At 38.1% G+C, this 16,784-nt stretch overlaps 2 protein-coding genes across 2 annotated transcripts; both read left to right on the top strand.

The window, feature by feature from the left end:
* Window positions 1-2,351: 2,351 nt before the first annotated feature.
* LOC143716481 (interferon-induced GTP-binding protein Mx-like) lies at window positions 2,352-7,626 on the top strand. Its single transcript, XM_077209044.1, has 8 exons — window positions 2,352-2,401; window positions 2,677-2,885; window positions 3,554-3,688; window positions 6,101-6,255; window positions 6,647-6,785; window positions 6,897-7,095; window positions 7,167-7,245; window positions 7,462-7,626. The coding sequence occupies exons 1-8, from the start codon at window positions 2,352-2,354 to the stop codon at window positions 7,624-7,626; spliced, it is 1,131 nt and encodes a 376-aa protein (XP_077065159.1).
* Window positions 7,627-7,702: 76 nt separating this feature from the next.
* On the top strand, window positions 7,703-10,887 carry LOC143716480 (interferon-induced GTP-binding protein Mx-like). The gene is made up of 5 exons (XM_077209043.1): window positions 7,703-7,829; window positions 7,919-8,077; window positions 8,332-8,408; window positions 8,490-8,753; window positions 10,663-10,887. Exons 1-5 carry the CDS (start codon window positions 7,703-7,705, stop codon window positions 10,885-10,887), a joined length of 852 nt encoding a protein of 283 aa, XP_077065158.1.
* Window positions 10,888-16,784: the final 5,897 nt, after the last annotated feature.

Raw genomic sequence — 16,784 nt, 5'->3', positions numbered from 1 at the left:
TGAGAGGGTGGAGAAAAATAAAAGACATAAATCTTTGTGTGTGTGTGTTAGCCCTGCCTGTGAAGGGCTGGCCATGTATCCAGGTTGATTCCCTCCAGCATCCCAGGCCCCTACATAGGGCGAGTGAATTTGAAGATGGATGGTTAATATTATGATTTCATATGATATGCATAGTGCAGTAAAAACAACAAAACCAAACTAGAACTGCATTGTTTTTAGTCTGCCATGTGACCATTTTCCTTCTTCCTTGATTCCTCCTATTTATTGTTCTTCCTTTACTCTTGTTATTGCTGGATTGTTTTGGCCAGTATCTTCAATGCTCACTGCCAGCAGCTCTTGCTCTGGTCTCACTCTTGTCCTCTACTAGCCTGATGTTCTTCTACTCACTGGTTCTCCATCACTTGTGGACTGCCCAGTGAATTGACAGACATTTGTAGCCCATACTTAATTCTATACAATAACTATAATTGAATCACAATTCTGTAATAGAATCACAATTCTATTATGTTTGGCCTCTATGCTGTTTTCCCGCCTCACTTCTACTTCTTCATCGTTGTGCTTCTTCCTGCAATGAACTGTGACTTTTTACAATTTAGAGTAATCTGTTTCAGTAATCAGAGGTGTCTGTGTCAAAGTACATATATAAATCACGCATACAATAAATTAAGGCAGTAACAATTGGGTCATTTAAGTCAAGTTATTTCTAATTGTGAACATAATGATTACAATATATAGAAATTTAGCATGGGTGCATGTTGATTCAGAGTTCGCATCATCTGAAATCCTCGTATGAGTTGGAGTCATCTTTTCAGAGGTGTTGCACATTTGAAGTCTTTATAAGAGGCTGAATCCAAACTGGTCACCGCGTGATGGCCATCCTGGAATAAAACAGAAAAGCAAATGGAAAATAATTAGCATATCTGCTGTTCATAACATTAAGCAAATATAATCAATCAATACATATGATATGTATTATGTGAATGCTTGGCTAAAGAGATCACTCTTAATATCCGAAGACTGAAGATTATTATCGGTCCTAGATTATCATTATTATTATTTTTTTTTATGAGTTTGGTTTTTGTTTTGTGTTCTTCACCCCCATGGATCTGCCAGAGGTCAGACTGTTATTCTAAAGCAGAGGGACTGTTACACATCACACCCATGAGTTCCTCGACCTAGGGTGAGTTTCCCAAAAGCATCGTTGGCCAACTATGATCGCAATTTCCATTGAACTCTATTGGTAACGACGGAACTTGCGACCATAGTTGGCTTTGGGAAACGCACCCCTGGCGTGCCTGACGCACTTTGACTACACCATTGACTTGCTCAGCGTATTTTTCTACACCGGCCTGAGCGAGCAGGCGAAGGCACGTCTGCCAGAGAACGGTCGGGGATTTCACTGCACATGTGGAGTGGGTGCTGGTGATGAATAGAGTCCAGCCCGAGGAGCCCACCTCACTCCAGCCACACTCCCGGCTCAGAGTCCAGCCAGACACCACGGCGAGAGATGGACATGATGCCTGAGCCAACCGCAGACGGGGAGCCATCGCAAGAAGGAGCCTGTGTTTTATTTGAGTTTTGTCCGCTCTCGCCAATACTATGGTTGTGTATCGTGTTGTGTATGTTTTTTTATTGTTATTTTATTTAATGTATTTGTTATTTATCTTAATTTTTTTAAGAAAGGCCTTAATTTGGGGGAAGTATTAGAATTATTTTCTCGAGGGGAAAAATCTACATATTTTTGTTAAATGTCCTTAGAACAAAATCATAATAAATAAAAACTTGCCAAATGACTCACACCACCACAAAGTATTCATTAAAAATTCAACATAGTAATTAAGGAACAGAATGTTTAAAAAATACTTGGAGGATAGGGACAGTGACCTACAAATTACAAAAGGAAAACAAAACTGAAAATTATCTTTACTGTTTTATCGACAGCGATACTAAGCCTTGATAAACATGATAAGGAGAAACGAAACTAAGAACTTATCTTTTAATAAGTTCTGAATTAACCTGTCTACAGATAATGTCTATGACAATTCATTCAAGTCATGAGTCATATCCAGTTCTTTTCCACTTTAGATTTATTGGTGTTCATTCTGTTATTAAGTAGCAGTATGAAACACAACCCTCATATACCTTTCAGATGTTAAACTGTCATTACACACAACGCAAGCATAAGGTAAGAAGACAACAGTTTCTCTCTTTTAGATTTCTATTTGGGTTCAGATAAAGTCGTGCTTTGAACATTGTGTTTGCCAAGACTTAACATGTTATTTTGACTTATTGTAGACACCTAATCATTCTTTATATCAGCTTAGAATTCTTAATTCATTTTCAGACAAACTATGGATCATCCGGACAAATTTAAAGATTATGACTCCCAAGATGAAGGGAGGTACAGTATTCAGCTTAATTGTTTGTATAGATTTGACTGTTCTTTGTTGCAAATTAAACGTGAAATATGTAATTATGTGTATATATTGTAAATATGAAAATGTCATTTTCATCAAGTAATTTCTACCACAGAATATTGTTAAACACAATACATTATTCGAGATGTGGTGGTGGCGCTTGTTGGTTTGAAAAATGAAAGCTCAGAAAAAAAAACTATTTAAATAATTAATCATCTAAACAAGATCTAAATAATATCTCTGTTTGATGTTTTTAAAGTTCATTTTCGGACTCACAGACTCATGGAGCATTCCACAGTCATTTCATGGAGTCTGTTCAGCCTTTGATTGAGTTGATTGACTCTCTGAGGATGATCGGCATTGATAAGGATATAGATCTACCATCCATTGCAGTGGTGGGAGATCAGAGTTCTGGAAAGAGCTCTGTTTTGGAGGCGCTCTCTGGTGTGGCTTTACCTCGAGGAAGTGGTAAGACTGAAATTACTTTTCTTTTTTTTAAATGAAGCATTACAATGTGTATTGAAGACAGTTAAACTGAATGAACTTTTTTTATTTCCTCTGTCCTGTCTGTGTTGTTAAAATACATAATTCTAATTTGAATCAGTGTCGTGCATATAAATTATGCAGGACAGTGGCACAAACCAAAAAAGGGCCCTTGGGAGGATTGGGGAAAATTATGTTCACAATTATTATTTTAAATATAATTAAAGGGGACCTATTATGCCCCTTTTTACAAGATGTAAAATAAGTATCTGATGTCCTCAGAGTGTGTATGTGAAGTTTTAGCTCAACATACCCCAAAGATAATTTTATATGTGTTAAAATGGACACTTTTTGGTCTCTTTAAATGCAAATGAGCTGGTGCTCCCAGCCTCTTTCATGAAGAGAGCGGAGCTTCAAGAGCTCATGCTCGAGTGACAGGACAATCTCACGCAATGAAAATGTCAGAAACTCTCAGTAGCGGTGTTCAGTTTGAACCGGAGTCGGGCAATAATGCCCACACAGTCAGAGAATGTGCTGCATCGATATAGAAAATGTATATAGTTTTCGTTTAATTAAGTTTATAACTTATGTTGTCATCTTGCTTTTATCCATTATTAGTACAAGCTTTGTAATTTTTTTTTCTTTCTTTTTAGGTATTGTCACTCGCTGTCCTCTTGAGTTGAAATTACGGAAGTTAAAAAAAGGACCTTGGTCCGGGACCATTTCCTACCGTGATCACAACGAGACCTTTCATGACCCATTAATGGTGGAGAACCTTGTCAAAGAAGGTCAGTATGAACAGAAACAGATCATAACCAGCATCAGTTGTAATGATGCTCTGATGAATGTCATCTTTGAAAAAGATATAGCCTATATCTGTGTTTAACACCATTGAGCAAAATTTAGAATGTTTGCTTTTTCAATTCTAATTCAGAAAGTCAATTGACCCTTCAAGAGTTTGATTGACAGGCCATCTGACCAATCATAATCCGCCATATGCCGAATCCACCATTTTTGTCCGACAAAGCAGTCAGGAGAGTTAGTAGATTAACGTTGGAGGATTTGAACTTGAAAAACTGAATATACTGACGTCTTTCCACGGTTAAAACAACATTCCTTCTTATGTTCATTCATGTTTATTTGATGCTATAAATTAACTAGAAGGAAGAGATGATCAGTTCACAAGCAGCTTTAACTGAGGCTCTACAGCGATCTGTCAGACACATTAAAGAGCAACAAAATGGTATTTATTGTTTAAATTTCTTCAAAAAATGACCAAATTTGAAAGGTGTTATTAAAAGTAACCTAGTCTGTCCTGTCTGTCAGCGCGTTGTCAGTGTCCTCTCTGCTCCACGATGTATTTTTCACTGCATGAGTACATGGGCCCTCATTTATCAAAAGTGCGTACACCAAATTATCAGCGTACACCCAAAACCACGGTGATTTTGATATTTATCAATATGGACGTTGGCGTACGGCACGCTCAAATCCTACGCCAGGTCAGGAGGTGGTGTACATGTACGCACGTTTTGAGTTAGTGCGGAAATAGGCAGAAAAACAATTCCTAACACCACAAAAAGCACTGACAAACTAAAAGATATGAGGAGCTCTTTTCCAAAACGCGATAAACACCATTTTTTAAAATAATTTGTATTATATTTCTATTAATAAACTAGTGTTGTTTCTGCAAAGATGAAATTGATGATCACACTCTCCGTAGTGAACGCGTCTATAGAGAGAGTAGCCTATTTCTTTTCGTTTATAATTGTTTCATTTAAAGACATTTGAAGTTTTCTTTATAGATATATTTCTCATGTCTGAGGCATATACTGAGTTTCGGTTAATTTGTGATGAGATGCGCTCCAGTTCTCGTGCAATGTAAGGGACCGCGCTCGCGCCTCCATGTCATGACTCATGATTATATTGTCTGCTATTTGCTTCTTATTTATTAAATCCAGGCAATTGGTTGATGAAAAAAATAGTAAAATTAAGATTAAATTCACTTTAAAAAAAAACAAAAGTCTTTCTGTAGTCTTTCTACAAAACAAAACTTAATTAAGTGGCCAAAATCATGTCTGAGCATGTCTCCCGATATATTGCGCATCCTATCTTAGCCTATGTTCACTTTTCATAATCAACATAGATGGGGAAAAAATAACATTATTATTTTTTAAGAAATATGAAACTAAAGGCACTTAGTTAATGGCTACAACACGTAGCCTAATAGTAGGCCCGAATATTGTTATCATTACTTTTTTCAAGTTCGGCACAAATTACTATTAGCCTAAATGTGTTACTAAATGATTTTAATGTATTTTTAACATTGTTGTATTTAAGGACTTTATTTGTGTGTTATTTTTAAATTATTTGTTTTATGTGGTGGACAATATTGGAACGTGACATTGGAAATATTTAATTTATTTTTACTATTTAATTTATTTTACTATTTATTTTGTTTGGCTTTTATTTATTTCATGCAGTTGCACTTATTTCATTTATATTAATTTATAGTATGAGTCCCTGATTATATGTTGCATGTTCTCTTCTTGTTGTTTTTGTTGTTGTATTTTTAGACAACAAATGAATGGATTTATAGCGTTTTGAAAAAAAAATACAATTAACTTTGAATTTATCATCAACAATATTGTTGTTTGATTTAATAATAATTTTTAATGATGGTGATGGTCTCGATCTCCAGAGAAGTGTCTCCTCTTTGCCGTCTTCCGTGTGTCCATGGCGTAAAATGAGGGTGTGGGGGAAGCGGATACTTGAATATATAGGGGCGTGTTATTCTAATGATGATCGTTTTCAGCCGCGGCATTTATCAAGGGCAGGTATTGCGTACACCTGGATTTCAAAGTTACGCACAGCTTCATAAATCAGGCGGTGAGAGGAGTGTAAGCATAATCTTACGCCAACATATATGCCCGTTTCTACGCAAGAATGATAAATGAGGGTCATGGTGTGGTCTGGTGTGAGAGCGGAGTGGTTTGTCAGACACAGCATCAGTAACTAAAGGGGGCAGGTCTTTGCGAACGGTCAATTGCAATTTAAAAGAGCTTCTCCATTCAGCTGTGAATGCTGCACACACCTGTTGTCTGTTGTCCTGAGGTAAATTTCCAGGATCAAATTCATCAATACCAGTTGAAAATCCAAAACTAGTCTTGTTTGAGTCTGCTGCAAACTTATATATTTGACAGCTCAAAACAAACTTGCTGGAAATACAGTTGGAATATGTGATGAACTCATCTCTTTGGAAATTTCATCTACTGATGTGTGTGACCTTACTCTGATCGATCTACCTGGTATAACCCGTGTACCTGTACATGGTCAACCTGATGATATTGGCAATCAGGTGAGTGAATAGAGTGTTAAAACAAAAATCAAAATGGCTGTTTGAAATGTTAATACATACACATTTGTGTTAACAGGCATTTAAGCTGTGATCCTGCACCTGCAAAAATATAAATCACATTCAGTTTCAAATCAGTGGATTTAATCAACACTTTTTTTCATTCCCTATGTAGTCTATTTGTAGCTGACAGATCAACATGAACTCAAGCAAGAGAGAGAAAAATACTTTCTTAATACATTTTCATCATTCATAAACCACATTAATGAATCTTTACATGTTATTATTTTTTATTTATTTTATTCTATATTGCATAATGGGTTCTATGGTGTTTCATGGTGTCTTAAAGATTCTCACCTTTTTAACCAAAGGACATTTTATCTTTTATTTTTAGATCAAAAACTTGATACTGAAATATACTGCCAAAAGTGAAACCATCATTTTAGTTGTTGTGCCCTGCAATGTTGACATAGCGACAACAGAAGCACTGAGAATGGCACAAGATGTAGACCCAGATGGATACAGAACTCTTGGTTTGCCAACTTCTCGTATTTCTGCAATATATTTCTTCAGGCCAACCTGTAGCATTATGATTCATGCTTATCCTAACTTTTATCTCTTTTTTTGTTGAATTCATGGCATAGCAATTCTCACAAAACCAGACCTTATTGACAGAGGAGCAGAGAGAGAAGTTTTGAACATTGTCCATGGCAAAGTCATTCCTCTCAGCAAGGGCTACATTATTGTGCGATGTCGTGGTCAGAGTGACATCAATAACAAAATCCCTCTTTCTAAAGCCATGGAAATGGAAAATAATTTTTTTAGAAACCACCGATATTTCAGGTAATTCTAACTTTTAAATAATAATAATAATCATAATATTAATAATAATAACAACCTTTTTTTCTTGAAAGCTCTCTATTGAATGATGGTAAAGCATCTACTCGATGCTTGGCAGACAACCTAACCAAAGAACTGGTTGATCATATCAAGGCAAGCATTTTATTATCATGCTCCTATAGCCTTTTTCTTTTCTTTTCTCATTCTTTTTTATTTCTTTAAATAATATACATTAATCTTCATCAGAACATAAAAACAGTGGTGATTTTTAGTTTGTGATGTGGTCACAGTTTATTAATTTAATAGAAGGGTTAAATACTATTTAAAATTAGCCAGCTAATATACAATTATATGTTCTTATGGACACAGAAATCGCTACCCTACTTAACTGAGCAGATTCAGACTAAATTACTCAGCGTTCAAAGGGAGCTTAAGAACTACGAGCAGAGTCCACCTGTTGAAGAAGAGCTGATGGGACCTTTTCTCAGTGATGTAAGAGCTCTGAGAATAAAGCACACTATCTATCCATCTTAGCATCTTATCTATACATATATATATCCCATAAATTAAGGCCTATTTTTCTAATTTATTCTTCTTCCTATAGATAATAATGGAGTTCAGCGATCAAATAAATGAACTGAGTAGAACAGGACATTTAAGAGACAAAAACGTTCATGCACTTCTACGTCCTGTGTTCAAGAAATGGGACATCTACCTAAGAGGCACTGAAATATCATGTGAGTCAAGATGTTAAAAACATGTGCCTTTTTAGGATTGTACCAACATCTCTTAACCAGAGCTTCTCTTTTTGTTATTACACATGTAGTCACAGCAAGAGTGAATGAAATGATAGACAAGTATAATGAGATGCATCGTGGCAGAGAATTGCTTACGTTCAGTGATTACTGTGAATTTGAACGTGTCATCAAAAACCATGTAGCGGCCCTTCAAGAGCCAGCTATAGACACACTGAAGGATGTACGAGGTTAGTATGTATTTTATAAATATACAGTGTCAGCTATTATTAGTAATAAACAATTATTTTTTCCAATGCACTTCAGAGTAACTCTGAATTGCATTCAAAGGTTCAGCACTCATAAAAGATAACCAAAAATAAACAAACATAAAAAAAGTTAATATCTCGAATTCTGATTGTAAATGTTAAGTTTTGGCATTTTTGTTTTATAGCCAATAACAATTTACAATTGTTCTTGTCATAAACTAAAATTTTACTTTCAGAGATTGTTCAGGATGTGTTCACTAAGATATGCTATTCATCTTTTGACCAGTACCCTCAACTGAGATACATTGTATCTGTAAGTACAACTTATTATTATTTTTATTATTATTATTATTAGTAGTAGTAGTAGTAATATATGTCATGTTGTACTTCTCAGAAAATGATTAATAACATTCAGACAAAACAAGAGGCCGAAGTGGAGAAAAGAATCAAGGAGTTCATTGATATGGAGAAACTGGTCTTCACTCAGGACAAGGTATTTCAACAGAAACTTGATGCCTCTGACATCCCTCAGAAGACTGGGATGGACTCTAATGACGAGAAGCTCTGTGATGAGGATGACAAAATTTTCAGTTCGAAAGGCTGTGCGTTATTGGATACAAGAAATCTAGTTCCAGACAAACTGGTTCTCTATTATGAGGTGGGTCGCAACACATACTATGAAATGTATTTATTGACAGTAATATACAGTAGTTATTCATTTACTCACTGTAAAATGTGATGAACAGCTTATGTTGTATATGCACTGTAATATCTAAAGGGGCTCATAAGGGAGCGCCCATGCCATCACAGAACAGATTTTCCAAAAAAGGAAAGTGAACTGAGATTACATACATAACTATGGGTACCATAGACCACAACACAACAAAAATACAACAAATACAACAAAACAGGGTGCTAATTTATCAGCCTGTGAACACAAACAAAGACACTGACAAAGAGTACATGACAACTTATTCAAACAGCTAAGACCTGCCATAAACATAAACCTCAGCTTAACCTTCAGTGCCCTCACAGGACAAAGACTGTGCAATCACCAAAAAACTGCCTCACCAAAAAGCAAAGATTGAGATCCTATAAGAAGACCAACCGTGCAAGCAGTATGTTTGGTGGCTCGAAGTGCAAAGAAAGCCCCTCTTATTAGGTCAACTACTGCCTCATGGGTCAAACCAGAGCCCTCATCTATTTCCTTCAGGACATCTACCTGGTACACCTGCAAAACCACCAGGGGCCAGTTGCATAAACTGCTAAGACTAGTCTTACAAGTTTGTCATCACGTTTTTTTCTTGAAGACTGTTCACAACTGTTTTAAGTCAGTTACATAAAACCGGAGATTGGTCTAATTTGATGCTAAAAAGTAAGACTGATTTCCCCTCGACTACCCGCTAGTTGGTCGTACTAGTACTTAAGTCACAGTCTTAACATGATGGCTATGTTCATGCAACTGGCCCAAGTTTGTGCAGCACCGCACCCACCTGACCAGCAACCATGTATGAGTTGCCAATCAGGGACCACATGGTCCTACAAGGCTTGGACAGAATAGGAGGCCGTGACTTCCAAGACGACACAGAGGATGGCTAAGGCTGAGTCAAGGAAGTATCCTCAATGCTGGAATCTCTGCATACTCCTTCTCCGCCATCTTATAAATGGTAGTGAAAACAGAAACAGCTGGATAGGAAATCTGTGCAGTGCCCTCCGAGATGTAAGTGCAACATGGCCAGCCAGAAAGCACTTATTCAACTTGGACTGCGGTTGAGGTGGTACAACCCAGTGCAGCTTCAACTTGTCAGTAGCATTTAAAACAACAACAAACAACTCTGTATAAGTCATGAACTCTGTTCATGTCTCGCATGTCACTGCCCACAAGCTCCTCAGAAGTCGAGGACAAAACATCATCCACATCCAAGCTAAACAATACCTCACTGCGAGCTGATCTTCCTTCCTTCCTCAAAAAGGAGGAGAGATGAGAACAAAACACTTTCACCCTGAAGTTTTTTCAGTGTGGACAATTAGATGAGTCGCTAAGCATTCAGTGAGCATGCTGGAAGCTCAAGAACTTAATGGACTTAAGTGTGTGAGGCCAATGTGTATCCTCGCTCGTAATGAAGCAGGTACACAGAGTCTTCTGAAATGGTATTGTGCTCACCCTGAGAAAATAAGAATAATTCACTCAATGAACAAAGAATTCTAATACATAAACCAACTAGTATGGGCAGAGAAATCTGAGCTATGATGACACGGGTGGTTGCTTATGAAGCATCAGTGATGCAATTGCCGTAATTCTTTTTACTGTTCTTCAAGGAACCAAAAATGGGTCTTTATGTGACAACACTTTGAAAACCCTATTTTGGTTTTACCAGGCACTTTTATTTTTATGATCAGATCAATGATCACTTAATAACAATTTTAAATTGAGTCAGTATTTGCAACCAAACCACACAATGGAGGTGCATTGGCACTAGATTCACCAGAGATATCACTGTAAAGGGAAGACAACCCTAAAAGGTGGATTAAATATAATTTTTTTTCCATGTCCTGTCTCCATATAGATTATCTATCAACGCTTTACAGACTATGTGCCCATGCTGATAATTCTCTTCATGCTGAAGGATGCAGCTAAGGCATTGCGGCATCAGATGCTAGAATTGAGGAACGGGGGAGATGTGGTCAATCTGCTGAGTGAAGACTCAGAGCGAGGACGCAGGAGAGTTGATTTAAAGAAGCGACTGGAACGCCTCACACAAGCTCAAGAACTGATAAGCAAAAGCCTCTGAGACATCTTTCTCAAACACAAAGGATATGCAAAAATTGTGCATTAGGGCTGCAGAAATTGGCTACTGGATATACTATAATTACCTTATAATTTCTATAATTTACCTTATTTAAGTTTAGAAATATCATCTAAATCAGTAACAAACAATATTAGATCAATTGTTCAAATCTTGGCTGTATTGAAACTGTACAGTAGGCTACTGTAATGTAGTCTAAGTCTAAGTAATTAGTCTAAGATTCTCAAATTGACTTACATAATCAAGCCAATTATTTCTACTTCAGACATTCCTCTAGATCAAACAGTAGACCATATAGCCACACCATGATCATGGTTCAATTTCCATGGAACGTATGAATTGAATGCACTGTATTTTACTTTTGATTCAAGTGTCTGCCAAATACATACATGCAAATTTAACCCGCATCTTAAATTATGTTTGGATTTTAACAATATTCTAATACAAAAGTTATTGTTGAGAATTAACAGAGGTTTAGCTCTTAATGTTTTATTGAAAATGTTTAAATCACCATTATAGTAATTTGGGCACTTGACCCTTTATGATATTTTTCTCTGGCTGTTGTAACAGTGTTTAAAACACACATGTATTTGTTGCGAAATAACCCAGAATCAAATAAAATCAAATTGTCATCTTCATCATCATCATCATCAAGTGGCCTAATTCACTGATCACTAAGGCTGCGTTTACACTTGGCATTAACATCCGATCACCATGATCCGATCAAGCAGATCAGATCATTAGCCAATCAGGACATGGGGCGACAATGTCCAATCAGGACATTTTAATATTTAAATTAGGTCTGTGGCACGACACCAGATTAAGAAGATGATAGCAATTAAACAATGTACCAATTGCTTTCACTCACTCACTTTACTTTCCTGTGCAATCTCCACTCTTAGATCAAATTAAGTTTTTTGTACGAAGGAATACTACCAGAGTTGATCATACAAATATAACTGGGTTGATCATGTTAAACAAGTCACATCATCGATCATCTGGGTGTAAGGTTATAACGTGCAATGACTATATTGACAGAAATGGGAGATTGATAAACATGCTGAAACATTAAAACATTCCGATTCCGATTATTCCTCTGGCAAAGTAGCGTGCAGCTCTTCATTAAGATCTCATGACTGATTGTGATTGTACAGGCGATCACCTCGTTCAGATAATGTTACACAATTAAAATGAAAAAAAGATCACACATAGTATCATGTAAGTCTAAATAAACTGTTTTAAAGATTGACGTTTATTGTAAGGTTCAAATAAGTTTAATTTCTTGTCTAAACTGCATCTGGCCATTATTTTCTGACAGCCACGCGGGGAGACTGGGCGGGGATTTATATGAAGTCCACCTGTGAATGCAGACACGATGGCTGGATTGCGTTTACATTACAATGAGACATGATCAAAATGCGTCCTCGGCTACCTCCGAACCTGGGGGCTGTTCCATAAACCAAGATTAGAGTATAAGACAGGCTTATTTCGGTTAGTCAGGCTTATTTTTGGTAGATTCGGTTTCAAAAATCAAACTTTAAAAAGTTCAAACTCAGTTACCCCCGGCAACTTATGCCGGCAAATTAACCTGGTCTGGGGCAGGCTAACTGTCAGGCTAAGTCTGAGTTCAGGCTTAACGAGCATACCATTTATACTCACCTGCTGGCATTTCGATGTCATTTTATTTTACTTAACCACTATTAATATTTTTTTTTTAAATAAATAAAGAAGGAAATGTACTATACTAATAAATGTAAGAAATTATAAGGTATAAATACACTGAGAAATGTTCAAAACTTGTGTGTTTAATTGGTGAGTTTGGTTAATGAGTTTGGTAATTAATTAAAAGTATATAAATAGGGAGCTGAACTCGTTTCCAAACTTAACCATGGCGTGTCCTTTCATAGATGAGGTGGTGGATGAGGGAGCTTAGTCTTGCGGAGGGCATTTCAAAGAGAGAGAACTTTCAGAGACAGGTCAGACCCATTGGCTTTTAATGACAGCTACCTGTATGAGCGATATAGGTTCTCAAGAGATGGGATTGCATATATTTGTAGATTACTAAGCCCATACATTGCAAATAATACACGCCGCAACAGAGCGCTAACAGTCCCACAGACGGTGTGCATTGCACTTCGCTTTTTTGCCAGTGGAACATTTTTTGTACACAGTTGGAGATGCAGAGAATATCAGCAAAGCATCAGTTTGCCGCTCTGTACGAACTGTGTACCTTTCTTTAAAAAGACTACTCATTGTGTTCATCACATTCCCTGGCCACAAAGCTATTCGTACCATTACAAATGTGTAAGGAACTCAGCTTTTTGGAAATATTAATAATCAATAATATCTTGTTATTATTAATTATAAATATTTGGGTCAGTTAATTGGATTAACTTGATGTGGCTGAATTAATATTACAATCAATTAATCAGTTCTTCCAACGAACTCTTTTGATTATTAATTTATTCTAATAAAGGGTATCTTCCATGGCCACCGAAGAATAATTATTTCTTCGCCTGTACAGTACTTTGAGCCAGTAGCAAAAACCGTGATCGTAAAGTGACTTGTATTGCAAACAAAACAGAACCAAATACATATTATGTACAAGTTTTATTAACTAAATATAGATATTTATATGAATATAAATAAACTAAACAACATACACACATGAATACATAAATAGGTTAGTGATAGGATGAAATTGGAAACCGGAAGAGGGTCTATGAGAAGAACCATCAGAATTTCATTTTCACATTTCATTGAATTGAATACTTGCATTTGTAATGGGAACAATTCTTGAAGTTGTTGAAAATTGGAGTCGTTGATGGTTACGGCAGTGTCAAGTGGAAGTTGGTTGAGCGTTCTCTTTCTCCAGGAACGCATGACTGGTTTGGTGAAGGCCTGGGACTCTGTTGAGGCCACGCCGAGCACCCAGGAGAAGTGAGGAAGTCGGAAGGATGGGTGATTGGAGTCGTTGTTGGTTGGAGTCTTTGTTCCTAAACTCTTGAGATTGTCCTTGGTTCTTTGTGAGAGAGTCATCTCTCTCCTGCCTGAGCCCATATCTGGTTGGAATCGAGGCCTGCTGGGCCCTGGGGCCCCCGTGGAGGGGGAAGGGGGTTCCCCAGTAACACCAGAACAGTGTTCCGGCTGGATGAAAGAACTAAGAGAGGGAGGTCACATGTGGACTGTCTCTAATAAGGCCTGGAGAAGATCCTCCCCTAAGGGTTGAACTCGACCAATCAGAAAGGGGACATGTCTGAGAGGGAAAGTGGCTCTTAGTTGATTTACGGATCTTTGTCCCATAATATGATTATACCTTCATCAATGCTAAAATAGCTATAACACATCCACACTGCATTCTAGAAGAAGGTGATGTACATCAAAGTGTGAGTCATTAAATGAGGATTATTTAGGTAGGAGGCATTATACAGGTGAGGTTACATTGATCGTTAGTTCGTTGTATACCAGGATACATACCATAATATATACCTAATAGTACACGAGACAGTAAACCATTTACACTGTTTCTTTCACAGTTTTATGCATGTTCATTTATAGATCAGTTAGTCTATGATTAACGCAGCAAAGTCTGTTTTAAAGAGGGTTTCTGTTTCATAGTCTCTCTCTTGAGTATGTGGCCACATTCCTCGGAGGTCGTAAAATCTCCTTATCATGCCCTGTAACATGACACTGTTTCTTTCACTTGTGTTTGTTCATTTGGGCTGTGTGAGGAGTTTCATAAACCTTTGTATATAATGAATAAATAGTATGTGTCTGATTGGTCCATACCCTACAGATCCCCCCTCTCGATCGTTGTTGTCCCCCCTCAAGGACAACCACGAGCGAAGTTGGAAGTGCAGAGAGATCGGACACACACTTGTCATAGAAGGCTGGAAAGCCATGGTGGCCTCTGGTTGCTCGTGTCTTCTGGAGCGGTGGTCGTTCCACGGCTGGTGATGTGGACAGTAGCCAAGTCCAGGTCTCTGCAGCAGGTGTTGAGGCAGCAGGTGTTGGGACATTCTGAAGTTCATTAGTTTTGGGGCAGGTGTTTCCTTGTGGTTGCAGGAAGTGGTTAGGCCTCTATGTAGCATAGAGAGGTTTTCAAGCTGACATGGTGCTGATGGCCGGAGGTCAGAAGGTGGTTGTTAGCCTCTCAGTCACGAGAGGTCTGAAGGATTGAAGTGTTGTTCTGTCCTTATGGTGGTGCCGACGCAAGGTTGCCTAAGCTGGGGTGGGCAAGGAGTCGGAAGCTTGTACCTTACAGGACTCCTCGGGTGAGTCCTGTGCAGGGAGCTATTTTGCGTGTGTCAGCGGCTCCAGTAACTCTGAGGCAGGTGCGTCCAGCTGTCCTTGCGGAGCCTCAGATTGACACCTGTGTGAAGGGTATGGAAGAGGATGCTGTCGTTGACAGCCGTGGTCTTCCTGTGGTGTTTGCAGGTTGAGGGTGCTGTCCTCCATGGCTTCTCCAAGGGGCTTGGCTGGTACCTGGGTTGTTGCCATGGTGACAGTTCTGTGCTGGTCCTGGGTATGCTCAGTCCAGCTGCATTGAATCTGGTTCGAACCTCAGTGTCTAGCTGGTCTGTAAGGCTTTGGGCACAGGTCCGCTCCTTGTGGGACGCTGTGATCTATTATGTGAGGTTGTTTACCTTCTGTTTTATACCCATAAGGTGGGGTAAGGAGATGAGAATCTTGATCACCCCGGTGTGGCTGTAACTCTGGCTTGGGTCATGGGTCGTTTGTCCTCTTCTCTCATGGTGCAGTTCCGTTGGCTCCGGTGCCGTCGGATGTCAGCAGCCATGGGTGGAGCAGTGTTCCTCGCGATGGCTTGTCAGTCTTTTCGTTCTCCTAACCGGTTAAGGTCAGGTTAAGCAGAGGATCTGCAACATTTTGGCACACCTGTGGTGAGAGACTAATGCATGACCCTAGAAAGTTCAGAGCCACGGTTTAATGGGTTCGCTAGATATGTAGCATAAAGCTAGGTATTTCATGTGTAGCTAGCTAGTGAAGTGTGTATTGTATCCTTATCATCTTAGCTGTGAATGTTAGGAGGCTAAGACTTGTGTGGTTCCGAGAGTATTTCCTGGAAAGGGCATAGCCGAGATGAAATAAATAACTTAAGATGGTTCTTATGACTAAAATATTTCTCTGGACTTAACTGGTGGTTCACTACGGCTTGACGAAGTGAAGAATAGGAGGAAAAAGGACAGCTTTCCTATTCAAATTATGCTTATTATCAATCCTCAGGACTATAGTTATGCCCTAGTAATCGTTGAAGTTACTTGTGTTGCAGGGTCATAAAAATTACTGCACTTGTTGAAAATAAACAAAATCACAAATAAAGGTGTCTCTGGTTCCTTTCTGGGCCCTATGGGAAATGGAACCACATTTGAACAAGAGAAGAAATGGAAATAAATAATATACATGACAGTATAGACAAGTGAATAGCTGACTGCTATTATTATCGAAGTAAAATAAAAATAAAAAAGGACTTAAGTAAGTGATCAAAACAGCCGGAATGATCTGAAATTGAGAGTAATCAATAGCACTAGTGACTAACCTTTAGATTTGCCTGGACCAACACTCCATAGTGGGTCACAGCTGTTGCGTGTTTAAGACCACACCGTGTGTGTCCCTCCAAAGGTTTAGTCAACATGCTGATGAAAATTCTCATAACTATAAGAATTCTTCTCTAGCTACACAGCTTACATGTAATTAAACTTGGGTTTAATTGACAGGGCATCTGCAAATTTAGCCTACAGCGCTCAGCAAGGACTATGCCTAAACTAGTGAAGGTGAAATTCAGCTGAGAAGAATTGAAAGTAAGGAAAGAGAAAAATTAGACACGCTCAATGGGGTTAAAGAAAGTATTTTAGAATACTTTG

The sequence above is a fragment of the Siphateles boraxobius genome, unplaced genomic scaffold (assembly GCF_051911475.1).
Source record: "Siphateles boraxobius isolate OS27281-9 unplaced genomic scaffold, OSU_SipBor_1 6, whole genome shotgun sequence".
Lineage (NCBI taxonomy): Eukaryota > Metazoa > Chordata > Actinopteri > Cypriniformes > Leuciscidae > Siphateles > Siphateles boraxobius.
The sequence above is the reverse complement of the archived record's forward strand: the minus strand, read 5'-3'. Positions and strand labels throughout refer to the sequence as shown.